Here is a 26,555-nt window from a genome sequence, read left to right as displayed (position 1 = left end):
AACTGACGTGCGGATCAATAACGTGTCGCGGGGGGTGATGAATCGCCCCCTCGGATGTGGCAGAGCCAGTTTTTCTCTCTCGGAGATGATTACGGTTGGCTTTGTATAAATTATTGAGAGTCTGCCTTGTTCTTGGGTTGCGGGAGATCTTTTTTCCCTCTGCTTCAGATTGGCAATGCTCCCCCCCCCCTCGCCCTTTTATCTGTTTTCCTGCGAGGCTATATTTTAAACCAGTCATTCACGGAAAAGCATCGATTTTTACACATTTCAAAATGTCAGTCGTTTCGGTGGAGAAGCAATTACTGTGGACAAACACTGTGGACAAAGTGTCCTTGGCACTGATGGCTGCTGAGTGCATGTAAAATTAACCAAATTACTGCAAATTACTGTAATAAGATTCCAGTGTCTAAAAGACAATGATTTGATGATGAACCAGACACTTTTCCAGCACTAATTACAGAAGGAGTGTGTGACTCTCTGTTCTTGTTAAGATCGTTGTTATAGCCGAAGACAATAAATATTATTTCTTTTTTCTCCCTCTGCTTGGCAAGAGGTGTGTTTTTTTTTTTTTTTTTGCCTGCACATAAAATCCTCCTAGGTTAAAAGCAAATTAAAACAAAAAAATTGTTTAGCATAATGGCAAGCCAAAGTATTGCTTTACGACCTGTAAATACACCCCACCCCCTCCCACTCTTCAGGCTTCATTATGACCCTCAAACTCCGAGTTTCGACTACCAGTCACCCGTTCAGTCGCTGCGCTGGTAATACATTGTGTAACAGTCATTTCTGCCATTATGTCTTTTTTATAAGAACATAAGATGATTTGATGGGAAGCGATGAGTCCCTGGTGACCGGTTTACACACCTATGTACTGTGGTCTGAATTTTTCTTCTGTACAAAACTGGCACATTGATGCTGTAATTACAAAAAGTCAAGAAATTTCAAAGGTACAATATTTTCCCAGGTTATTCATTTTTAATTGCATGTTGTTCATTTACCTGTTTTCATAAAAATACTTTGAGTTGAGTGGATGTGAGCTGGAGAGGGTGTGGTGGCACAATGGCTTTGCCGTATCCGGGGTTCAAGTCCTGCTTGGGGTGCCTTGCGATGGCCTGGCGTCTCGTCCGGGGTATTTCCCCTTTCCCCTTCAGCCTTGTGTCCTGTATTTCTAGGAGAGGCTCCGGCTCGCCACGACCCTGCTCCGGACAAGCGGTTATTGACATTGGTTGGAATGTGAGCTGCATTTACATTCCCAGCTGATAGGTGGCAGTAAAGAGCACCCGAAAAGAAAGTCACCTCACTTCCACAATGTTTACAGCTCATGTCTGGGGTTTCTGGGTGCTGGTGATCGCTAACAAGATGAGGAGCGTTGCACGTGTTTATCGGATGAATCTGTCAGAAATGGGAATTTGTGGAAACTGTTTTTCTTTAAAGCCATTTTAAATTGGTTTTAATTTTAATCAAGGGGCATCTACGTTATTAAACTTTTATTGGCTGTGACTTGGTAGCAAAAGAGACTTTGGAGTTATGAACAAAATGAGATATGGACAGACTTCTGATCCCAGTTGTGTGTAAATTGAGGAGCCAGAATACAGTATACAGTGTTCAACATGCTTTTTCAGGGAACTGATCCCCTTAATCCCATAGAGTTAGGGGTTGACAGATGATATGGTCACATCCAAGTGAGTTCTGCTCTCTGCCCTGTCCTCGTGACAGTGTCCCTGCAGGACATCACCATGAGGAAGGCTTTCCGCAGCTCCACCATCCAGGACCAGCAGCTGTTCGACCGGCGGACGCTGCCCATCCCCATGCAGGAGACCTTTGACCTGTGCGAACAGCCTCCTCCTCTCAACATCCTCACACCCTACAGGTCAGATTCTTCGCCGATCGTTTGGTTGATTTATATGGATGAGTTTGGGAATAGGTTGTTTTAGAAGATGTCCTCACCAGCGATGACCAGGAGATCCGTTGTTAGAGGACCCTCACCAGGTGTGCTCCCTAGTGCGGAAGCGGTGATGTGGATGTGGTCCTTTGGCCCTATATGACTCCTTCCTACAGGTTTTCAACTAATGAGAAAAGATCCTGTGGCGCGTTGGGGTTCAGGGAACTCTGCGGTCAATCAAACGGGGAGAAACGACTGAGTGGAGGAAGATGGCATTTCCGCCGTGAGTGCTGGCTCCTCCTGCCGAGGCAGAAACCAGAGAGCGGCAGGATTTTCAGGGCCCAAGGGTGCCCTCTACGCCGGCCCGCGTTCCTCCCGAACGCTCAACAATGTGATTGAGCTCATCATTCGCCTCATTAGACAAATTTATCCTTTTGTCTGCAGTGAGGTAATTAGAGGAATTAAAACACAGCTGTCTGCAGAGCACTGTCCACCAGGGCAGGGGATGGGGAAGACTCAGCTCTTTAGTTCTTTTTTTACTATTTATAGATTACTTGTTTATTCTTTCATTCGTTGGATAGTTTAATTATTGCCTGGCCAGTCGGGGGCCAGGAAGTAACTATGCGTTATAATTGCTACCTTTTCTTCTGCGCAATTATTGCTTCCGGCAGAATCATCATGAGCCACGAGAATCGCCACACAGTCAGACATCTCATCTTGAGATGGGTTGGGCTAAAATACACATAAAATATATAATGGCTTTGAGACAAAGGCCCTTGCGGTAAAACGATGCTTTGAATGCGATTAAGCGGTTTCTCTTACCGTGATACTTACAAAACAGGATAAATGTGGTTATAACAAATTGAAGTTGATGCGGTTTGGGTTCGCAGGGTGGTCGCACTCTCGAGGTCTAGTGCGATCGTGCAGCGGTTTGCGTTTCGCTCCTCGTTTCCCTTCGCAGCCGCCGCACCGAAAATCTCAGGCGGCTCCGTGCCGGACGAGCTGACGCCGGCAAGACGATATTGACAGAATTCGGAGTCCTTCATCCCAGCAGCCCCTCCGCAGGCAAATGTCACACGGACTTCCATCGGAGCGCGACCGATGCTTGCTCTCCCTCGCTCCGCTGCGCTCGAGGCGGCCCTCGGTTCCCACCGAGGGGGGAGCGCGAGTGTCGACGAATCGCCGTTAAACCCCGCGACTTCCCTCTCTGTGTCTCTTCCTCCTCGTCCACGTGCTCCTTGTTGTTGACTGAGCGTGTGCCGATCCTCCCGCCGGCTCCTGGCCGCCGTCTGCATCCGTCGGAAGGGAACTCGGTATCCAAAGCGACGGAGCGTTCGGTGTGCCGTGCGGTCGGCCGTGGTGTCGCACGTCTCCGCGACCTCCCGACTGGAGGACAAGCTCTCGTTGAGTGGAGGGATTCGCATCTCGCGGCCTTCGCGTGGCACCCGTGGGAATGTGTCCGAGACCCTCGTTTTACAAATGCCGTTTGTGGACTCTGGTTTTATCGGAATCCAAAAAATCGAGACCTCCAAAAATCGAAGCGGTGCAGCCATCGCTGCGTGAGACAGAGGGCGAAGAACGACTAACGGTACAGGAGACTCGTACGAGGGGATGGAGAGAGAGACCTCCTCTGACCCAGACAGGCGGTCTTTTGAATGCGGCCGATGTGAGAAAAGAAAAAAAAAAAAAAAAAACAGATCTACTTTGCTGCTCTCCCACGCTGAAAGAGCGACGTTTGTATCCTGCTGGTCAGTTATATAGATATGAGTGGTGCGCTCCTGCAAAGGAGCGAAGTCCTCCTGGAGACCAAGTGGGTTCTGCGGTACCGTTGGCCCACGCTAATGCTGTGCGAATTGTACACCGGCGCCGTGCGTTTTCCGGGGCTCCGGTAGCGTGATGAATTCGTGCAGGTTTGTTGCTGAATGGATTCAGAAAATCGCCCCCAGAAACGTACAGCTCGTTGGATAAGTCACAACTCGGTGATTTTGCGTCGAGGAGTCAGCTGTGACTCGAGGAGGACTACGAGCCGCGTCAAGGCCGGACAACGCCCGTTCGGTTCGTCCCGTGAAACGGGAAGTCGTTTCACCGGCGCTCTCTGTCCTGCAGGGATGACGGCAAGGAGGGCCTCAAGTTCTACACCAACCCGTCCTACTTCTTCGACCTGTGGAGGGAGAAGATGCTGCAGGACACGGAGGACAAGAGGAAGGAGAAGCGGAAGCAGAGGGTGAGCGGAGCATCTCCAGGGGTAGGGGATGATGTGGAGCATGGGAGGGGCTAAGGTTGGGGGTGTGGTCGGTGCTGCAAATGGGGCGGAGCCTACGAGAGGGGCGTGGCTCATACGGTGAGGGAAGGGAACCTGGGCTGGAATGGAAGGCGGGGTCTGTCGCAAAGCCGGAGGCGGGTTGCTGGGCAGCCGTCTCGTTTCCTGATAGTGACGACAGTGTCCTTGGGTTCGATTTGTACCAGTAATTTTGACGATTCCCCTCGGCTGCTCTCCTGTCATCTTTGCTTTTCGATGAGCATCGCTCGCAGGATCGCAGCCTTCCTCCGCTTCGCACGGAGCGGGTGACCACGTCGCAGATGGTGAAGGGCCCTGAAAGCCGCAGCGTGACCGCGGGTTTCGAGCCCTTCCGCCGAGCTCAACGGAGGCCGCCCTGGGGCTGCCAGAAGTTATTGCGGCAATTACAGCAATTATTTTCACCGCACCCCATGTTTTGTACACCCGCCATTCAGCTTTTGCCAGAAAGAGAGGAGAAGATGATTTATGATTGGAATGAAACCACGAAGCTTTAGATGATTGGGGCTCGTCAGCTTCCCCCCCGCGGGTTGATACAAGGCAGCGTCACAGCGGCGGGCATCCGAGCACTTTGAGCTTTTCGGAGGGGGAGGGGGGCGGGCATTCTGCGTCCTCGTCGTCAGGGCCCTGTAGCTGTTTCAGTTGGTTCCGTCAGCTCCCCGGTCGTGCCGCTTTGTAATCAGAATAGGAGTCACGTTCCTGCAGCTGCTCTCGCCTGGTGGGGGCGGTCAGATTAGGACTCGGAAATCAGCGCTCCGTTCAAATTATGCACAAAGCGCTTTTTGCGGCGTGTTCGGGTTTTTCATACATCTGCGGTGGCCGTCGCAGAGAGCCGCTGGCCGCTTGTCTTGCGATTAACCGTCGGAGCGACGCTCCTATTAAGGGCTCAAGCGCATCGAAAGATTTAGCCTCCCGTTGATTGCAGATTACGCACCCAGGCTAATGGCCGGGATGTATTTTTCTCTCCGTCTTTCTCTCTCTGACCCTAAAACCGGCCATCCAATCCGATGACGGTCTGTACCATCGATCCCGCCAGCAGACCGCGATCCACCAAGGTGACTCGGAGCTTCAGTTTGTTCTCCATCGAGAGAAAACGGAATACACCACCCCCCATGGATCCGAGTACATTCGCTGTGCGGAGGGGGGCCTGACCACCTTTCCCATCATCCAATTTAAGGCAGGCCGTTCGAAGCTAAAGGGCGAGGTTATTGTTGAGAGAGATGTCCACGAACACCCATCTTCCTCTGCTTAACGACCGCTGCGCTGTCCTCGGCCGTTCGGGACGTCTTCCCCATCCGAGTCGAGGGAGCGCGTCTGCACGCACTTAGGGAACGTCAACGCCGAGGCTTCGGAGGGGGAATCGCTCCTGTCCTCAGCGTGCGATTACATCTAGATGTCCGCAGAATCGTGTCTCGATGAGGGGAGGCAAAAAGGCTGGGTCGTCCCTGGTAGGTAATGTGCCGCGGCGAGCTGTCGGGGGTTATTTGGCAAACCTCGCCTCATTCTTCCCCGCCAGGCTTTATTGGACAAAACTGCACGCCGGAGTCGGGGAAAGTTTCCTCCGTCGTTCATTAATTGGCATCGTTACCGTGGTTTCGCTCCCTTTCTTGCGTGAGAAAGGGGAAGCAGACAGGTGCCACCCCTACCCCCGCGCCGGGCCGTACCGATCCTGCATGGATGTCTCGGATTTAGGAGCAAAACCGATGGAAAGTAAATGCCCCCCCTTTCCAACAGCGACCACAGCGAGTAACGCAGGCAATTTGCTCATGCGATGCCGTCGCGAGCGGTGACGCAGGTGCCGGGAATTACAGCCGTGAGTGCCGGGGGCGGCAAATTTGCAGGCCGCGAAGCTCCTCCGCTTCCTCGACACCTTTTTACCGAATGTCCGCCTGGGTAGGAATCCGGACCTGTATCTGAAACCTCACCAGAGTGCATTATGGGATTAAAAATTGCAGCGAAGACCCGAATCAGTTTATTTGACCTTTGTGGCTTCATCACATATGCAGCAGGTTTATTGAAAAGCTGTGCTGTATTGCGTGGGCAGCCCTGGAAGCAGCAGCTGGGCCTCATAGATGGAAAGTCAGCTTCGGGGGGTCGGGGGGGGGGGGCTGCCGCTGATCCTCAGAGGCTGAGATTTTCACTAGCAATAAAGACATTATCTTAGATTTACTCCTTCAGCTGGTGCTTTTCTTCTAGGTGAACTTGGTGGTAAACTACACTGATTTACCTATTTATACATAAGGGGCGGTTGTATTTTTTTTTTTTTTTTAATTGAATCAACTCACGGTAAGAACCTTGGACAGTACAGCAGGAGGTGGGGTTCAAACCTGTAACCCCTGAATCTGAAAGCAGTAGCTCTAAGCGCTGCACTACCCGCTGCTCCGCCAGGCTCTCTGATGTCACTGTTTAAGCCAACATACGCTGGCTGGAACGCCGCATATGGAATTGATTGGAAGTGCAAGGTATTTGTGACAATTGACATACTCCGAGTTTACCGGAAAGGCGAGATCCAAAAAGTGTGTCTGAAAGAGACGGTTTGAGACCCTTCTTGAATGTTGAGGGACTCAGCAGTTCTGAGTGAGAGAGGGCAAGAAAACAAAACGCCCGGCTAATGGATGATAAAAACCACAAGAAATGTTTTATACTCAGAGGAGGGGTTCTCGCTCACGCCTTCACACACGTCAGCGTTTGCACCAGCGGTCGCCCTACGTGGGGTTACAGCACACACGCGCGCGCTCGCACACTTTGACGGAAAAGGCCTTAAAGTGGCCCACGTTCCCTTACCGCGTTTCCTAGAATACCGCGGGCATCTGGGACGATGTGTCCTGGAACAAGGCACCTGGGGGGAGGAGCGCTGCATCCTGAGGTGTCACAGTAGGAGACAACCAACAGAAGAACGTGGTGCAGGACTCCCTGCTTTGCAGCCCGTAAACAATTATTTATTAATTTATCACACACTGTTCTCCAAATTGACTTAAATAGTAGGTTCGCACACTAAGATTGATCAATTCAAGGTCATTTTTACCGTATCAGTTTTTGTTGCTGCGGCAGGAGTGATGATTTCAAGGCTACGGTTATAACCAGTACACCGGCTGAAGAAATACTTTATCGAACAGCTGGTGGTGCAGTGGTTAGAGCCGCTTTCTTCGGACCCAGAGGTCACTGGTTTGAATCCCAGCTCCAGCTGTAGTACCCTTCAAAAAGGTGCCCTGAAAGCACCTCCTAAAAAATGTTCAGCTGTTTAAAAGTAGATCATAAGTTTAAAGTAAAACTGGTTGTTTTTTTTTTTTTTTTTTTAACCTTAGGCTCCGGATCTTTTGAAGCTGGCGGCGTCATAGTAAGAGCAGCTGCCTTTGCCCCAAAAGGTTGCAGGTTCGAATTCCAACTGCGGCTATTTCACCGTTCAAAAAGATACCCCCAAAACTGCTCTAAATAAATAGCCTTTTGTAGAAAAGTGTCAGTCAAAAGTTGCAAATTATCTTATTTTTAGAGTCCATCTTTGTCCTTGCAGCAGTTTCTATACAGTTTCTATATTTAGTACAGCAGTTAGTGTCTTCTCAAGCGTGTAGCGGGTACCTTAAAGGATTTGAACCCACAGCCTCTGAGTCTCAAATGAGAAGTTTTGTTTAGGATGTCCAGTTTTAAAATGTCATTTTAAAGGAAGTTGATGGCTGCCACCTATGCCCCGCCCTCTCAACGTCACGCTCGGCCCCCGCGGTCCCCTCCGCTTTACAGCTGTACCGGCTAAAGCGTTGGGTTGATTGTGCCGTCGCCATGGAAACGAGCAGCGCCGAGCATCGCCGCGTCTTCCAGGTGGAGAGTGGCCGCGGCGAGGTGAGAGGGGGCGGCCGGCGAGATGGACGTTCGCATCTCTGTTGTCGTGACTTCTGGATTTCGGATTAAAAATATTATCGATCGTTCGGGGCGCTGCGGGTCATCGCCGAGGAAGGAAGGCCATTGGAGGAAGGCTCTGGGTGCCAGGGTCCCCAAGCTCAGAGAAAGAGTTGAATTGCACTGAAGAGCCATGCAGGTTCTGAGGTTCCTTCGTTTCATCTGGTGCATGGGTGAGAAGGAGGGAGTGTGTGTGTGTGTGTGTGTGTTTTTGTCTTTGTTCACAAGTGGCGAAATGGTTTCGTGTTCCACTTCCCGGAGAGATCTTAGTGTTGCGCAAGGAAAGGGAGCACAATTGAATCGGTCCCGATATCCAGGTGCCTCATGAGCTACGTCTATATAAAGATTAAAGTATCCGCTCAGCAAGTCGACAACAATCCCAATAACGTGTCCCGGGTTTGCCTGCTTACAGCATACACAAATAAAATTTTATTTAGAAAATAGATGCTATAAATACATAGGTTATATTCCAAGCCCCCTCAGCTTCATTTTTAATCATGTTTTGCTCACAGAGGGTTTCACTCTAGATGCAACAAAGTGGGATTTACGTAAGTCCGAGCCTTTCCGGCATAAAAATGACCTGACTTAGCTTTTTATTTTATCTTATAGAATTTTTTTTAAAATAAATCAGCAATAAAGCTATCGTTCAGGGAGGAGATTTACATATGCAGGAACGTACTGCTATATGTCAATGTTGGAGAAAGAGTTGGTTGTGTCAGTGGGTTTGGGGAAAGCAGTTAAGCTAAATCATGATTGTCCACCCCCCCCAACCCCCTTCTTTCTGAAGTATAGTTGGTGTCAGAATGGGATGATGATGATGACTGTTTCTCTTTGCTAAAGCACATTTTTGGTGGTGAAACTGAGATGATGATGATGATGATGATGACGACCACCCTTTCTTACTTGGTGCACCATTGGTGGTAGAAGTGGGATATCCCACACAGCACTTTCCTGTAGGTCTCATACTATTCTTCACAAGCTCTCTGATCTAATGTCTTTGACTCCAGCCAGAAATTCCTCTTCATGTGTCGTCAGAGGGCTTTAACTGTGCCCGCACAGGCCCCGCCCACCTTGGCCTGGAGGTAAGACCTGAGTCGTGGGCTCCGCCATCGCTGCCCATTTATAGCGCAGCACTTTTTGACTGGCTAACCCTAACCCCCTTCCCCCCCCCCTCCCCGATTTACCACCACTAACACCAGGCAGCGTGCGCTAATCCGACACGCTCGCATTCACACTGCGTAGCCGCTGGGACCAGATGGTTTGAAAATGTCGTATTCGTTCTCATAATTGGAAACATATGACTGCTGTAATGAGCGAAATGAAATGTGGTCATATTACGCACACTTATTTTAAAAAGGGAGACTCCTCAGGGCAACCAGAAGATGTGCCAGTGTAGACCTCTATTCGGTATATATGAAATATGTGTATTTTTGGACGTCTCCTCATTTCAGCAGTAACGTTAACAACGCCCTGCCAGAGAGCATACGTGAACCGGAAACTTAACCGTCGTCGAAAACCCGAAGGCCGGAAAGACGGCTAGCTCAGCGGCGGTCGTGAGAAACGCGACTTGCTACGGTTTCGTTGAGTCGCGCTGTTGACGCGTCCTCGTGGCGACGTGTCTCTTTGAGATGTTCCGGTAGAGTCTGGGTAACCATCTGATCGCATGAGCTGCGGTCGGAAGGGCAAGAAAACGACAATTGCGGTCATCGGCTCTGACCCTTACGAAAGAGCTTCGTTGGGGGAAAGTGATCCTCCGCCCGTCCGACTTCTCCTTCTCCCGTCCAGATTGGGGTGCCGTCGACGGAGACTCCTACGTAGAGCGTCGTACCGCAATTCTTACACCCTTTTTTTGCTTTGCCCGGTAACTGCGAAGGCCCCGGTCCGCACGAATCCCACGCCCGATTCCCCGTGAGTCATCGTGCGTTCATGCCCACCCATCCAGTCACCTCAAATTTGACTGATGTCAGTGACGCGGAGCTTCGCTCCAGCTGATCGCGGCGTTCCCTCCCTCCCTCCCTCCCGAACGCGCTGCCCAAAAATAAAAACACGTATTCACGTAAATCCCAGCAAAATAAAAGTAGTGTCGGCGAGGATGCGATGACTAACCACTCAGCCCTTGCCTAAATAACAACCGCCTGTTTTGGCCGAGTGTTTCTACGGCGTACTGTACGCATTTCGAATTGTTGTGCATTTAAAAAAACAAAAATTTTGGCCTCCTTGGTTCGGCCGATTAGCAGCCGCGCGGTTCCTGCGAAAACGCTCCAGGTCAAAACGCGTCATTTTCGGCATCACCTCGCTCCGCGGGTGGACGCGGAGGGAGACGCCGGACAGGCCGAGGAGCTCGGGTACGTCTAAAGATCGAGACGGCGAGCGCCGTGAGCGCGCGCGCAACTCCTCCGTCTGCCCTCGAGTTTTCCCTCCTTTTTTTTACGTGCGCTACGCGCCTGTGCGGTACTTCCCCCCGAGTGCTTTCGGGAGGTGCGGCAAAGTGCGAAGCGCCGCGGTGGGAGATGCGCTCAGCCGGCGACCGTCTGGTCACCTCGTCCTAACAGATATTAAAAAACAGGAGGTGGGAGGGGGAAGGGCTGGCTGACTCGATCACGTTTTTTCTTTAAATCGCGGTTTTTTTTCCCCTGGGGAGCCCCGCAACGTGTGTGTGGAGCGAAAAGCAATTCTCACATCATTTCTCTAATTGGCATTTGCGTGTGTGTGTGTGTTTATCCAGCGGCACTTAATCAGCGTAATGGAGCTCAGCTAATCGGCCCTAATCGGTCGGCGTCGCCGGGCGGGTTCCTCGTGCGCCGTGAGCGCCGGCTTTCGTCAGCAGCGCTCGTCACGTGTACGCGGGAGCGGCGACGTCGCCGATCCGCGTCGGCTCCGTTCGCGATATTGGGTGAAGAACGTGACGAGAAGTGAACGTTTTTGTCCCCTCATTTCCATTTCTTCATTTGTCTGATGCTTATAATGTTAAGGTACTTAGAATAATTTACCCAGTTAAACGGCTGGGTAATTTTTACTGGAGCAATTTAGGGCGGTACCCTTGAGCGAGGTACGCGCGGCTGCGGGTGGGATTCAAACCTATGACTTCGAGTCCAGGGACGGCAGCTCTAACCACTGCGCTACCAGCTGACGATAACGATAATGGCAATAATAACGATTGCTCGTAATGCCTCCTTGACTGCGTTAAGTTTAATGACGCATAAATTAACGTGTCGAATAATGTTCCGGTTCCCTGAGAAACTGCTAAACTCGTTTATGTTTGTTGGTGCTTTGGCCAACATTGTGTCAACTTAAGGCAGCATCGCTGGCTGTTTATTAGCGCGGACGCACCCGTTACGCTTCCGCTGAAGGAACCCGGCCGTCGTTAGTAGATGTGGGAAAACGAGCTCGGCGTACCGCGGTACCCCGGTTAACCCGAATTAGCCGAGCGAAGACGGACGCGGAGCGCGGGACGGGAATCCCGGGCTGCGTGGTTCACGCCCCGTGTCCTCTCTGCCCTGAGCCGTGTCCCTCTTATAGTAAGTATAGTAGCAGTGGTACTGAGCAGAGCCCAGTTTCAGCATCAGGTGGGGTGGTGTTTGGGCAGGAGGGCAGGTATGTGCGACAGACAACTGGACAACGAAGTAACCCCTGCGGATTTTTCCATTCCGGCAATTGGTCCAGCATTGCTGAAAATATCACTGTTTGACTGCGGGGATATGGGAACAAAGAATCTGATTTGATATATTGCTGTATTGGCCCTGCCATCATAATAATAATAGTGTTATTATAGTTACGCACACTGTCTGAAACCGCTTGTCCCAAACGGGGTCATGGGGAGCCAGAGCCTAACCTGGCAACGGGCCGGAGGGGGAGGGGACGCACCCAGGACAGGACAGGACGCCAGTCTATCGCGAGGCACCTGTACCGGGACTCGAACCCCAGACCCACCGGAGAGCAGGACCCGGCCGATCCCGCCGCACCACCGTGCCCCCGTTATAATTATTATACGGTAAAAATGGTACGCTGACCCCTCATCCTGTAAGGAAGACTGGGGCAATAAGTCCGCCTGCAACTAATTTTTTCATAACTCCAAAGTCGATCCACAAAAGGTCAGTAATAGATGCGCAACTCAATTCATTTGCAGTTATGTTCCGTAAACTCAGAAACGGCTACAATAAGTACTCTGCGTGACTTAATATTTTCATTAACTTTGAGCTACATTAAAATTAAGCAAATTTTAAAAAAAGTAAAAGGGGGGTGCGGTGGCGCAGCGGGTTCGGCTTGCGCCCGCTCTCCGGTGGGTCCGGGGTTCGAGTCCCGCCTGCCCTGTGACGGACTAGCGTCCCATCCCGGGTGTGTCCCCTCCCTCCCTCCCTCTCCAGTCCTGCGCCCCGTGTTTCCCGGTAAGTCCCCTGCTCGGGACAAGCGGCTTCAGCCACCGTGTGTGTGACGAGTCATCCGCAGACTGATATGCAGCGCCAGGTGACGAATGACCCCGTCAACGTGTGTCGTGTTCCTCCTCCTCTTATTGATCATCGACACCGGAGCACACCAGACACGAGCTGCCAGCACTGTGGAGATGAGATGAATTAAGGTGCTCTTTACTGCCATCTGTTGGCTGAGAGAGTAAACACAGGTCAGGATTTCTCTACCGCAACCTGATTTCCTTTAAATTTAATTTTATTTGCCATTGGATAATGAATTTATAATATGAGGAGCCAGTGCACTGAAATGCTCTGCTTCTTATCCTGCGAACTGAGCGCTGTAGATGAGGAAGAGAGAGAGAGCACTTTTACGGGAGGTGGTGAGTTACGATCGGGGATATGAACCCACGGTCCGGTTTCGCTGCTACGTCTTCACACCCGTGTTGTGAAAACACAGCTGCAGCTCTTCACGTAGCCCGAACCCCCACGGCGCGTAGCGAGGACGCGGAGCTGACCCCCTCGGCCTCTCGCTCGCTTCCATTCCAGCTGAAGAACATCGACCGCCCGCAGGAGCCGGAGAAGGTGCCGCGACCCCCTCCTGACCGGCGCAAGGAATGGCAGAAGCGGGCGCAGGGAGTGGAGCTGGCGGAGGATGACGACGACACGCACAAACACAAGGACGCCAACGGCACCCCCCACTACCACGATTCCAGGTTTGTGTGCGCGTGCGCCTACGGTCAGGGTCGACTGAGCGCGTGCGAGGCGCCTTCGCTCGGAGCGCTGGCGACGGCTCCCCCCGTCCCCTCCGTCTGCTGCCGTGCGACTGCCACCAACAGGAGTGTCGAGTGAAATTGTATGTCTTGTCCTCGCTGCTGTGAGATGCTTATCATTGCGTGTGTGCGTGTGTGCGCGTGTACGTGCAGACATCCCCTGTACATGGACCACGTGGACGGACCCTTCTCCCTGGCCGCCCTGCCCTACAGTCAGATGAATGAACTCCTGAGCAGGACCGGGGACAGGGTGTACGTCCGGCCCCACGAGCCCCCCCCGCCCCCGCCGCCTGCTCACATCATCGGAGACTTGAAGGCGTCCTCCATCATCAGGTGGGTCCCTCGAGTCCGAGACTGGAGCGTGCGTGCGCGCGCGTGTCCCTCCCCCCCCGCAGGGCACGGCGTGACAATCGACTGAGGGGCCTCTTCTCTCTCTCACTAATGATGAAAACGGAGGGCGGATCTTCGCTCCCCCCTCTTGAACCCTGACCTCGGCGAGGGAGTGTCCCAGAGAGCTGGGACCCCGTTGCCCTGTCCTCTCTTTAGTGCGCAAGACTCTAACCGTAAGGCTGAGATATTGAACGAGGATTAATGCGAGACTTTTCTCTCTTGCTCTTCCGAATCCCCGCAGCTCCAGCTCTGGGTTCAGCGACAGTCGCCCCCAGTCCCCGGCCAGGACGCCCGTTTTCCTCAACCCCAATGCCCCGCCTCCTCCCCCGCCCCCCTTGCCCCCGCCGCCGCCTCCGCTGCCGTCCGCCGTGCCGGGCTCGGGCGCGCGGAGCACGCCGCCGCCCCCGATACCCCCTCTTCCCGCCATCCCGCCGGCCCCCGCTCCTCTCCAGATCGCACCCGGGGTCCTGCATCCCGCCCCTCCCCCGATCGCCCCTCCCCTGCACCCCGCCTCCCCGGCACGCCTCCAGCAGAACCTGGACAAGGGCGGCCAGCTCCCCCCTCAGGGGGATGCGGGAGCCGTTCTCCCCCCGCCGCCGCCTCCGCCCCCGCTGCCTGTCCCAGGCAGCTGCCCCACAGCCCCGCCCCCCGTGCCTTCCTTCCCGTCGTCCTCGCCGTCGGCGCACGCCGCCCACGAGGCCAAACGCCACCCGTCCACCCTGCCGGCCATCAGCGACGCGCGCAGCGTCCTCCTGGAGGCCATCCGCAAAGGTGAGCCTCGGACCGCCGACCGCGGCTCCGCGTCGCCCGTCGCGCGCGACTCACGTGTGGCGCCCCTCCCCCACCCCAGGGATCCAGCTGCGGAAGGTGGAGGAGCAGCGGGAGCAGGAGGCGAAGCACGAGCGCGTGGGCAACGACGTGGCCACCATCCTGTCGCGCCGCATCGCCGTCGAGTACAGCGACTCCGAGGACGATTCCGAGTTCGACGAAGTGGACTGGATGGAATGAGCCGGCCGGGCGGAGCAGAGCGGGCGGGGTTTGTCACTCGGCTCCTTCCCGTTTCTCATCTCCTCGTTCACTTCCCGAGTGCCGTTCTCATTCGTGGTTCCTGCAAGGAGGCGACTTTCGGGCTCCGGCTCTTTTTTTCTTATTACGTGTTTTTGCGGATGTTTTGTACTCATTTTCTACATTGCATCTTTTTCAGTCATAGAAAATGCTCTTCTTGTACAGCTCCAAGTGAAATAACTAAACCGCTTTTTGTTTCCAAGTTCATTTTAAGAGAAAACAGAACAACACATGAAGATGGGGGGGGGGAGGAGGAGGGGGAGGAAAAAAAAAAAAAAAAAAAAAAAAATGGCTTCCATCATCAATTCTGGTGCAGTCCTGCCCTCTGCTGGTCTGAAGTGGAACTGAAGAAAAATTTAGGTTTTTAAATTACCAGTTGAGAAGGACTTGTTATTTCTGGAATGAAGTAAGTTATGAAGTCATACGTCTCGAATTGCAGTTATCGTGCTTTCCGAAGGACGGAAGTGTTCTGCATATCTGTTAGAATAAAATATATTAATGTTCAATTCCCTGTTCTGAAAGAAAAGTGTGGTGCTTGAAGTAGGAATGGTCAATGTAACAGCAAGGTGAAACGCTAGTTCGGGTAACTTCTTTGCAAAGGTCGCTGCGGACGATGATGTGCCGAACTGTAGCGACGCAGCCCGAAGCGCGTGGGGGTTCTGACCCGTCGAGTCCGATTCTTCCGCTTCCTCCGCGACCCGAGGTTCCCCGTGTCCGAACCGGGTGCGTCATCAGCGGACCGCCCCGGATGGTTACCAGCCGCCGGATGGTGGTCCGTGCGGAATCCCACCGGCGCCGACCCGGACGACGTACCGCAGTCGCGGCCTCGCGGGTCGAGAAGGACCACCAGGCGTCTCTGCGGCCGCAGTCCAAACGCACGTCGTCCTTACGTTTCTTCTACTATGCCTTATTGTTTGTATCACACATATTGTTTAGCTCATGAATGTATTGTGCTGTACTACTTTGCCTGCGCTCTTAACGATTAGTTGTTTGTACGTGAGCCCCGATTTCCAGATACTGTAAACCGTGTAACTTATGTAACTGATGGCTGTAATGGTTTGCTTGAATTAATAAAAGCTGATGTAACATTTCACGAGTCTTACATCCGTGTGTCACTGGGTGCCAACGGCGCAAGTTCATCAATATAGCGACGCCTGCTGTCCTACGCGTAAAAAGATGATGATGATGATGATGATGATGATTGATGCCTCCTATTACAAACGTGCGAGTTACGAATTTTCCAGCATACGAACACCTTCACCTGTGATCAAGTGGCATCACGTACAGGGTGTTCCCTGCTTAGCCTCGCATCCTGTGTTTCCAGGAGAAGCTCCGGTCCATCCTGACATGGATGAAAGGTTAAGGACTGTGAGTGAGGGAGAGAGTATAAACATTTCCAGTTTGATTATTTTGGTTTAATTGCACTCTATTTCTTTTCTAAAATTTCCAGCTGCAGTTAAGCGAACCAGATGTGTTTATCTCCCAAGCCAATAGATGGCAGTAAAGAGCACACAGAGCAGAACTGTAGAACCGCTTTAATTGAACTCACTTCCATGGTTCGTAAAGTATTGTTTGCTCCCTTTTTTTTGTTATGAGACCCGATACCGATCGGCCATTTGTGGTTGACTCGCAATCGAGCAAGCACCTAGCACTCCCCTAATCGGGGTTACGCGATGTTTTAAGTGAAATTTTACCTAGCCACAAACAAACGGATTGGCTTGGATTAATATTCCAGTTCTTCCAGTCACTGCCGTGGTAGAATAACGGTAAGTGCTGTGAAAATTATTGGAAAATTGGTGGTGCAGTGAGCAGCGCTGCTGTCTCACCGCACCTGGGTGGCGCAAGAGGACGTGGGTTTGATCCGCGCTCGGCCTGCGTGGAGTTTGCGCGTTCTTTGGGTGCTCTGGTTTCCTCCCACAATCCAAAGCAGTGCTGATGAGCCCCAAAAAGGGAGAAACAGCTGTCCGCTGCTTCGCTGTTTGTGACTGGGTAAAATTTCACTTCCGTGGCATTTACGGCTTTTCCGGTGTTCCAGACCGCCAGCGATCAATAACCAGATGAGTAACGTTGCACATGTTTATGGGAGGAGCTGGTCGATAATAAACATTGAATTTACGCATCGTCTTTTGAAGATGATGCATTTTCATTTTTGGTCATTAAAAAAATAAGTTTAACAGCACTCGAAGTTAAGAAGCGTGATTCAGTACAGCTGTATCGTACACTTTTGCTGAGCATAACTAGTAAATAAATCAGTGGTCATCTGAGTTATTAACTGCGAGTGTTGAACGTGATTTTGAACTTACAAACACACACAGTCTGAACCCGCCTATCTCAAACGGGGTCGTGGCAAGCCCAGGGTGCAAGGTTGGAGGGGGAGGGAACACACCCAGGACAGGACGTCACTCTGCTGCGAGGCACCCCAAGTGGGACTCGAACCCCATACCCACCGGAGAGCAGGACCGGGTCAAACCCGCTGCGCCATCAATGAACTTGAGTCACAAGTCATTAACGGCACCAAAAGCGTTCGTAAGATGATGAGTCTGAATACACGTACACCTTTTTCCTGTGGTTCCTGCAGTGTGTCCACAGTGTCAAACAGCCACTGCTGATCAGAGCTTCGATCAACTCACTTGTCAAAAGGTGTCACCAGGCTGTCGCAGCTGGACTCGCCACGTCCCTCCACCACTAGAGGGCGACATTAGAACAGAAATAGGAACAGGTCTTCGGTCACTAAAGTGTGTGATTGATGGACAAAAAATTTTTAACCCCAGTGGAACATTGCACAAGGCTTTTTTTTCTTTAAACAAATGTTCTTTTTCCATAAAACTGCCATGTGATCATGGGAGAGCTGGTTGCATCGTGGTTAGCGCTGCTGCCTTTGGTCCCAAAGGTTGCAGGTTTCATAGTACCCTTGAGCAAGGTACTTACCCTGAATTGCTCCACTAACATTTCCCGGCTGTATGAGTGGGTAAATAATGTAACCAGCTTCTCACTGTGAGATGTTTTGAAGGAAAGTGTCAGCTAAATGTAATGTTTTATACGAAGCCTTTTTGTGAGTTTTGAAAAATTGGTGGCACTGTGAGCAGCGCTGCTGTCTCACCGCACCTGGGTAGCGCAAGAGGACGTGGGTTTGACCTCCACTCAGCCTGTGTGCATGTTCTATGGGTGCTCTGGTTTCCTCCCACAGTCCAAAGACATGCGGTTCAGGTTCCCCCGTAGTGTGTGAGTGACACAGAGAGAGTGTGTTCCACTGACGCATGGATGAGTGACCCCTTGTAAGTGGTGTATCTAGCAGTGTAAGTCACCGCGGTGAATGAGGCGTGTGGGCTGGTAACACTACATAGAGTTCATTGGAAGTTGCTTTGGAGAAAAGTGTCTGCTAGATAAATAAATGTAAAATAAAACAGTTACTGGTTTATCCACCCATTTTCTATCCCACTTGCCCTAATAGGGTTGCGGTGGCAACAGAGAGAGCAGAGAGGCCCAGCCGCTCCTGTCCCCCGCAACTTCCTCCAGCTCAACCTGGGGGACCCCCAGCCGTTCCCAGGCCGACCGTGAGATGTAATCCCTCCAGCGGGTCCTGGGCCGACCTCGGGGCCTCGTCCCAGTTTGCCGTGCCCGCTATACCTCCAAAGAGAGGCGCCCAGGGGGCATCCTTACTAGATACCCGAACCACCTCGACCGGCTTCTCTCAATGCGGAGGAGTAGCGGCTCTACTCCGAGTTCCTTCCCAACCACCTCAAAGTCTGAGTCCATGGTTCTGTCACGGAAAAGGATGGCATGCCCCCTCCAGGTAAGGGGAGAGAATTTGCCCCAGGTGGAGGAGTTCAAGTATTTCGATCGGTCGCAGCGGCAGCAGTAATGCGGTCGCTGCACCGGACAGTAGCGGTGAAGGGGGAGCTGAGCCATAAGCCACATGCTCTCCGTTTACCGGTCGATCGATGTCCCTACCCTCACCTATGATCATCAACTCTGGGCGATGACCGAAAGCACAAGGTCGCGGATACAAGCGGCCGAAATGAGTTTTCTCCCCAGGGTGTTGGGACTCACTCTCCGTGACACGGCGACATCCTTGAGGTCACCGGTTTAGTGATGAGTTATTCCTTACATAACCGCTAGAGGGAAGCAGAGAGAGGCCGTGCGGAGCCTCCTTGCGCGCCTGTCTCTGCTGCCCCCTAACGGTCGTGTGGGGAATTACTCTTCACTCCCAGGCCACACAAGCCTCGCGAAAACCTGCAGGATCCCACTGGGAAGCGCAGAAAAAAACGCTCTTAATCAGAAAAACACTCATGAGCATCAGCCCCGGTGACAATTACAGCGGTAAACAGCTCACCATACGGTCACACGTAAACACGTCCAGGTGTGAGCCACCCTCTCTGGAGACGCCACCGTGTGAGGATTTTACCTTTTTCACATTGCGGACACTTTTCTCCAAAGCAGCTTACAATTATTCATCCCTTTATATCCTCTCCGCATGGCGAAGGAAATGCGGTACATTTATTCTGTCAGCTGACACTTCACCCCAAAACAAGTTACGCTGATTTGCACATCAGGGTAATTTTCACAGCATCAGTTCCAGGGGCGAGTATCACGATCGAGGGCACTGCCGCAGGAGGTGGGATTTGAACCCGGAAGCGAGGAGCCTCTCACATCTGTCGGAAACCACAAGCGATGAGGATGGCGAAGCTGCTGACGTAGCGAATAAACTTCCGTACCCCTTGATCGCCCAGGAGGCCTGAACCACAGATACCATATTTCTGAACTGTGCAGAGAGAGAGAGGGAGAGAGAGAGAGAGAGAGAGACGCAGCGCTGCATCTTGCTAAGAGCAGAGTCGTCATGTCGATCCCAATCAAACATATAAATGAGGACAAGTCTCTTTTGATGGTGGCGGACGCTCGGCTTTCTGGGTAATAAAACCCCTTTATTTGCGCCTCTCCTTGATGTTTTGGGCTCAGCCAGCGACGCGGCAGCGCAGACCTGCGCTCGGACACGGCAAACACGCTCCCACGGGGGTCTGTGCCTCGTGCCGGCGGTGGAGCGCGTGGGAGACGGTGTCAGAAGAAGAGCTCGGCAGAGCGGATGGGTGGAGGTCAGAGGTCACCCTCAGGGGGTGCCGAGAGCCCCGCGGCTCATTGAGCAGGGGCGAGCGAGAGAACCTGCTCTGCTGCCTGTCACATGGTGGTGCATCACACCCCCTGCAGGGCACGTCTGTCACCCGAACAACTGACCCACGCTCAGCGTTTTGAGATCCCCCCCCACGGAATGTTCCGGATCATCCGCTGGCCCGGAGCTCGATGACGGTGAGAGGCGGCAGCAGGAAGCAGAGGCGACGGAAGTGTCCAGAACCGCAACCCCGGTGGCTCAGGTGGCTCCGACTGAGCCCGCAGCGTCACTCACGCACCGCGACCAGACCCGCAGCCTGGCTGGTCGCTCCAGAGGGCCTCGAACCCGGACCGGCGCCGTTCTCCACCCGAGAGTTTATACAGGGCACTGCTGTAAACACTACACCTCGTGGCGCAAAAACCCGGGACAGCCGGTGATGTAGCGGTTAGATCTGCTGCCTTTGGATCCGGAGGTGACCAGTTCAAATCCCCCAGTGCTGTAGTAACCCTGACCGAGGTACTTACCCTGAATTTTCTCCAAAGCGACTTCCAACGACCTCTATGTAGTGTCATCAGCCCACGCACCTTATTCACCGTGGTGACTTACACTGCTAGATACACCATGGGTCACACGCATACATCGAATTGCTCCAGTAAAATCACCCCAGAAGGGTAAATGACTGCAAGTCACCTCGGAGAAAAGTGGCAGGTAAGCGATCCATCGCCACGGTTACCGTGCTCTAATGAGCAAAGAAAGGGGGAGGGGGTCCGGCGCCCCCGGCAATGAGGCACGTGAGACCGCTTTAGGCATCTCGGTTTTATTGGTACCGTTAGAAAGGTATAAAAGGAACACAGAGAACGGGGCTGGGGGGGGGGTCTATACAACACAACTGCGACACACAAACACACACACAGGAAATAAAGTGCTTCTTCACGTACTCCACGCACGCACACGTTCGGAGCGGAGTCGCGCGTCGCGTGTCCCGGGCGCTTTGTTCACAGTTTCGGACAGCGGGCTCCGGGGGTCGCTCCCCGGACTCGGAGGGGGAAGGGAGCGGTTCGAACAAACGGCCGCCGACGGGTCACACCTCGCTGGGCGACCTCGAGCGGTACGACACGTTGGTCTGGAAACAGCCGCAGAAGAGCACGTAGAGAGACCTTTGGATCTCCGAGTTCCTGAAGGCGTAGATGATGGGGTTGATCATGGAGTTGTAGGTGGCGGGCAGCAGGGTGGCGTACGTGTAGACGCGCGGGTGGTGCCGCTCCCCCACGAGGCAGTATATGGCGAAGGGCAGCCAGCTGGCGCCGAACGTGCCCAGGACGATGGCCAGCGTGGAGACGCCCTTCTTGGTGGCCACCAGGTGCGACGTGCTGAAGAAGTGCTGCTGCAGCGCGATCTGGTGCGCGTGGCGGCACACGATCTGGCAGATCTTGAAGTAGAGGACGAGCATGACGGCGAAGACGAGGAAGAAGGAGACGGCCAGCACCGTCACGTTGTTCCGCGTCAGGGGCTCCACGACGCTGCAGGAGGACGGCTCCTCCAGGCAGTTCCACCCCAGGACGGGCAGGAGCCCGAGGCACAGGGACACGCCCCAGGTGAGCACGAGCATCGCGTGGACGTAGAAGAAGGTCTTCTCGGAGAAGTACGTCAGGGCGTTGTAGAGGGAGAAGTAGCGGTCCACCGTGATGGCCATGAGGCTGCTGATGGAGGCCGTGAAGGAGGCCACCAGAAAGCCCACCGTGATGAGGCTGATGGTCTCCGACGAGATCAAGTACTGGAACACGAAATTGAGGATTAATCCCATGCCCGCCAGCAGGTCGGCCGTGGCCAGGCTCCCGATGAGGACGAACATGGGCGTCCTCAGCGTCGGCGTGTAGAATATGATGGCGAGGACGATGGCGTTCTCGCAGGCGATCGCCGTGCCCGACATGCACAGCATGATGTGCCAGGGGTTCACGGGGAAGTCCAGCGGCCGAGAAGACGGCTCCAGGGTGCGGTTGGCGTCGCCGGATCCCGGCCAGGGCGACGCCGAGTCGTTGGAGTCCAGGCTGCCGTTCATGGTCAGGGCCGCCTGCTCGGGTCGCCCTGCGGAAGAGAGCGGGGGGTCGTGAGCGTCGGCGGGGCTCGACCCCTAAGAGGCCGCGATGGTTTACCGAGAGACGTCGGCTGTCTTAGCAAAGACACACTTTTGTGGGAAGAGCTGCATGTTGCAACTGCGCGCAACGCGGAGCTGAAGGGAGACGCACGACCCCACCCCCCCCCCAAAAAAAAAAAAAAGAAAAAAAAAAAGAAAAACCACAAAAGCAACATCTTTTAATTCAGCTGACTTGCAAGTTTGGAGGAAGATGCAGGATGAGGGACAAAACATGAGGCACGTGACCATGAGCACAGACACAACACGCGCGCGCACGTACGTACGTACTTATCAATCGCCCGATCAAACACACCGATCAATCAATCAGCCCACATATTGATACGGCGCGTGTTGGAGAATTATTACGCGCGCGGTCATTTCATAGGCGAACACGCGGAGAAGCACCTCGCTTCACGCATAAACCGCTGCGCGCGTTATGGTCGCTGCGCGCGTCCCTGCGCACGTGCTTAAAAAAAAAAAGAAGATAAATAAGAAAGAAAAAAGAAAACGTTTCCCACCTCCGTGTTCACATGGACACCTGTGTGTTTCCGCGGATTTCCCTCCCAAAACGACTCTGTGCGACGAACCCGCCTCCACCGGCCGCTCATCGGACTGATGCTGATGCTGATGCTGATGCTGATGCTCATGCGAAGCCGCGCGCGGAGCTCGAGTGACGCTGGCGGCCGCGCGGTGCCCCTTAATAAACCCAGATGACGTCAGGAGGTGGTGGGGGGGGCACAAACACACACACACACACACACACACACACACACAAACAACAACCCCCCCCACCCCCACCCACCGGCTGAGAAGGAGGAGATGGAGCTCAGAGGAGCGGCTCCGCGGCGAGTGGTGTCGCGTGTCGGCGGCTCACTTTGATTTTTCGGGGGTGCGGAAAAGAAAGAGAAAAATTGGTGATGGGGTCCTGCAGATCGATGACGCCACGTCACGTGAGAGAGGTGGAGAAGAGCCTCGCTGGGTGACGAACAGCTCAGCGGCCCCTCCGTGAACACGGCGAGGGGGGTCACGTGGTCTCCTTTTGCCACCTCTTCCTGTCACTAACTCACGTCGCGAGGCTTCAAAGCCTGGTACCGGGGTTCGGTTCGGGGGATGTGCTGGGGGCGGGGCCACACCTGCGCTCACTTCCTGCCGGCTGTCAGTGTGGACGATGGAGAACGTCGGGCCTTTTTCACGCTGATTTACCCATTTACAAGGCACGGTCATTTCTGCTGTTTCAGCTCAGGCTCAGCACCTTGGTCAGGGCTCTGCGGCAGGAGGCGGGATTTGAACCAAGAACCTTCTAGTGCAGGGTGACAATGGATAGACGCAGCCTTGGTAGCCAGGTGGTCTGCTGATTAAACCTGATTTGATGTGACAGGAACTGTGATCTCTCTCACACACACACACACCTTTTTGTGGCATCACATTTAGCGAACACGCCGCAGCCCTGGAGCACCTGCACCACGGATCAAGCAAGAAGAGATCCGCCTCGAGGTGCGAAAACTGTTACACAACACACCTCATCTCCATGGTGACCGAGTGGCCACCTGGGTGGGCGTGGTCCCGTTAGCCCCGCCCACCAGCCCGGTCGGCCCACTTGGGGAGCCGCCCTGATCTCGGCCATCCGCGCCGCTCGGTGCGTCTCTGTTGCAGCACCTCGGTGAAGATGCCCCAGAGAAACCCTGTCGGCTCTGCAAGAACGCAAAGGATTGTGGGAGAACTTGGCTTCTAGACGTGTTTGTCGGGACTTTTGGGAGGCAGCTGGGCCACGAAGGTTTATCGTCTGAGTGGACGCTTCCTGTCCTGCGAGGATACGCTTTGACACCGAAAATCCAAGAGGGCGTTTGGCGTGACCCAGACAGCCCCTCTCAGACCCCCACCCCCACCTATAGCAGAGAGCTGCAGAATAACGTGTGGAGATGTAGAGACCCCCCCACTAAAAATGTCCCCCTTGTCATCGTCCTCGTCACGGAAACTCGGCGGTCACCATTTACATCCGTGCGGGGCAAAAGACGTCCGCGATAATAACTCGGACGATAAAGGCCAACGCCCACACACACGGAATAATGTAATTTCACGATTCGTCACGTTTTGACTGAAAACCTCGTTCGGGCCGCAAGCAGAACGAAAGCTACGCCGAGAGAAAAAGTGTCCGCGGCAATAAAGTTTATTATGAAACGCTGCGGATACTTTCTGACTCGTGCTCTCGCAGTCATGTAGGAAAATGTCAGGGGGAGGGGGGTAAGCAGCGGGCTATTGCTATTGTCTTGTCATGGAAGGATATGGGATTGAATCCCACTCCTGCTGTTGATCGACATTCTTACAATTAATTGATATGGTAAAAAAAAAAAAAAAAAAAAAAGACCCCGCTGTTTAACTGGGTAAATCAGCGTAAGTAGTAAAGTGTACAAACCACATCCTGAAAATGAGTTTTTCGAGATGCAGCGAGGACAGAGCAGGTTGTGCCGATAGAGGACGCTGTTCGGAAAAGACGCCCGACACTTTCCGTCCAGCGCAGTACGAAGAGCCCGTGTCACCCGAGGTGAGCGACACCTGGATGGAGCAAAGCACAAGTATAGCGAGAAAACACGTCCATTAACGCTAATTTGACAGCAGGACACGTGTCCCAGGTAACCGAGCTCTTTTTTTCCTGTCCAAATGAGGGCAAAATGCTTGAGCAGGACAATACCTCCGTCCGAGTCTCCTTGGTATCCTAGCAACCGTCCATCCAACTTGCATTTTCTCCTCGATGAGGAATGTCAAAGGAAAGTCCAGCGCTAAACGGATTCTCCGTTGTAACTCGTCGCCGGCAGACGATCCACATGAGACGACCTCCATCATCCGGGGGGCGCTGGGTGTTCCTAAAGGTCCAACGTCCTCCTGAAAAGACTAGACCCCAGAATGCCGCTCCTCCAGGCCCTTAGGCCGAGCCCCCCGATTCAATGGCAGGTCCCCACAGCGACTTGGCAGGAAGCATAACTGCCAAGTGTCACCGTCTCCAACGGGGGAGTGGGGGTCACCGCGGGGGGGGGTTACCGAGCACCTGGACTGCCTGTAGGGGGCAGCGCTGACATACTGGGAACATCCTCCCTAGGCGCCCATGAGGATCCTTGCATTCAGGGGACGACACGGCCACGCCCACAGCGTGCGTTTACCCCGTGTGTACCGTGCCCGTGCCGTGTGCGCGGAGGCCGACATGTCACATGGCCGTTGTTGTTTTGACGAACACTAAATGACTGGAATCGCCGCTATTCGCCCGTTTCCAGGAGAGCAGCTAAATTTAACCCAGATGTAGTGTTTTTTGTAATTCTAACCCGGTACGTGTTTTTTCTGAGGGCGGTGTTGTTGTCACTGGTATGTGGGTCACCTGGGGAGACGACCCCACGCGGGAAGGTTGCTGGGGGGAAAACACTTTTTGTTTACATCAATGCCGTTATTACATCATTTGTAATGAGAGAAAAACGTACATAAGTGGGCGCATCACAAAGGGCTCCATGTCAAAAGGCAGCATCTGGCGACACCCTGTCGTCCCCCCGCCGCCCTCCCCTCCGGCTACGGGCCCTTTTCCGGAACCGTCCGCTTGCCCTGCCCTCGCCGTCATTTCTCGCCATTCACCGCACAGCTTCCCTCTAATTCCGTTTGGCTTTCTGCGCCGATTCTCACGCTGGTTTTTCATCCCAGGTGTGTCATTTCACCGAAAAGATGCGTGTTTATGTCACAAAATTACTCATCCGCTGCACTACAGCTCAGTCCTATTAGTATATAATAATGATAATCAGAAAACCTTATATCGTTTCTTTACCATCACGTTCTGATCAGGCGAAACGTGACCGTTACTAAGACGTTCAGCGGTCAGCCCAGCATGAACAAGTGTGCGTGTGTGTGTGCGCGCGCGCACCGGGGCCACTGATGGATGTGGGAACAGGGGTGCGGTGGGGGTGGGGGGCTCACGAGGCTGTGGCTTCGCATCCAACCGTCTGCAGGGTGGGTGAGCAGCAGAAAGGACATCTCCTCACATTGGCAGACACCTGCCGCACAGCCGCACCGGCACACGCCGCAACGCAGAGTCCTGCTTTCCTTCTGTTACCCACAATGCACTGCTTACCTAACTACCCATGTGTCAAACAGAAATTCTGGCTTTAGAAATTGCTGCTAATGATCAATGTATCAATGAAACTTTTTTATTAGGGCAACAGAGTGGCAAGGCAGCAGATTTGTATGCTTTACGAGGTCATTACAGAGTCCACGGTTCGATGGCAGAGTCATCGGGACGTCTTGTCTCGAGGAAATCAAATCACGGGGCTTGTGTTCCTCGGGCCACATGCGATACACCTCCCAACTCAATCTCATTTCACACCTTTACCACTGGTAATTTTCATATAAAAACCAGTTTGCTTCTTCAATCAGCTGCTGACTGAAGAATCTGAGTCTAGGTTTTTTTCTTTTTTTTTTTTATTAATATAAGCAGGTTGTACATCTATTTGACAGGAAACTGTAATACAGTAGCAGAACTCCAACTCTGTGGAGCAACCCTGTTACAAATTCAGTTGAAGTGAAATTCCAGAAGCCACACCCCCTGCCACCAGCCACACCCTCCATCCACTAGCCCCACCCACC

General features: G+C 53.3%; 2 protein-coding genes across 6 annotated transcripts in view; one reads left to right on the top strand and one right to left on the bottom strand.

Moving 5' to 3' along the window:
* wasf1 (WASP family member 1) overlaps nt 1-15,786 on the top strand; it is a 43,114-nt gene extending 27,328 nt beyond the window's left edge. For 4 of the 5 annotated variants that reach the window (XM_029251196.1, XM_029251201.1, XM_029251199.1 and 1 more), the window contains 7 exons: nt 1,717-1,870; nt 3,989-4,106; nt 9,077-9,151; nt 13,022-13,188; nt 13,399-13,578; nt 13,877-14,406; nt 14,486-15,786. In XM_029251196.1, the coding sequence (XP_029107029.1) occupies nt 1,717-1,870; nt 3,989-4,106; nt 9,077-9,151; nt 13,022-13,188; nt 13,399-13,578; nt 13,877-14,406; nt 14,486-14,643 (1,382 nt within the window). In that variant the 3' untranslated portion in view covers nt 14,644-15,786. The remainder of the gene's footprint in view (nt 1-1,716; nt 1,871-3,988; nt 4,107-9,076; nt 9,152-13,021; nt 13,189-13,398; nt 13,579-13,876; nt 14,407-14,485) is intronic. The other variant, XM_029251206.1, reaches the window with a different exon arrangement.
* Nucleotides 15,787-20,782: 4,996 nt separating this feature from the next.
* On the bottom strand, nt 20,783-22,675 carry gpr6 (G protein-coupled receptor 6). Its single transcript, XM_029256705.1, has 2 exons — nt 22,457-22,675; nt 20,783-21,889 (listed from the first exon to the last, which is right to left on the bottom strand). Exon 2 carries the CDS (start codon nt 21,861-21,863, stop codon nt 20,886-20,888), a length of 978 nt encoding a protein of 325 aa, XP_029112538.1. The 5' UTR covers nt 21,864-21,889; nt 22,457-22,675; the 3' UTR covers nt 20,783-20,885.
* Between the last annotated feature and the right edge of the window lie 3,880 nt (nt 22,676-26,555).

Source organism: Scleropages formosus, chromosome 1 (genome assembly GCF_900964775.1).
Source record: "Scleropages formosus chromosome 1, fSclFor1.1, whole genome shotgun sequence".
Taxonomy (NCBI): domain Eukaryota; kingdom Metazoa; phylum Chordata; class Actinopteri; order Osteoglossiformes; family Osteoglossidae; genus Scleropages; species Scleropages formosus.
Note: the sequence above shows the minus strand (reverse complement) of the source record. Positions and strands in the feature narration are given on the sequence as shown.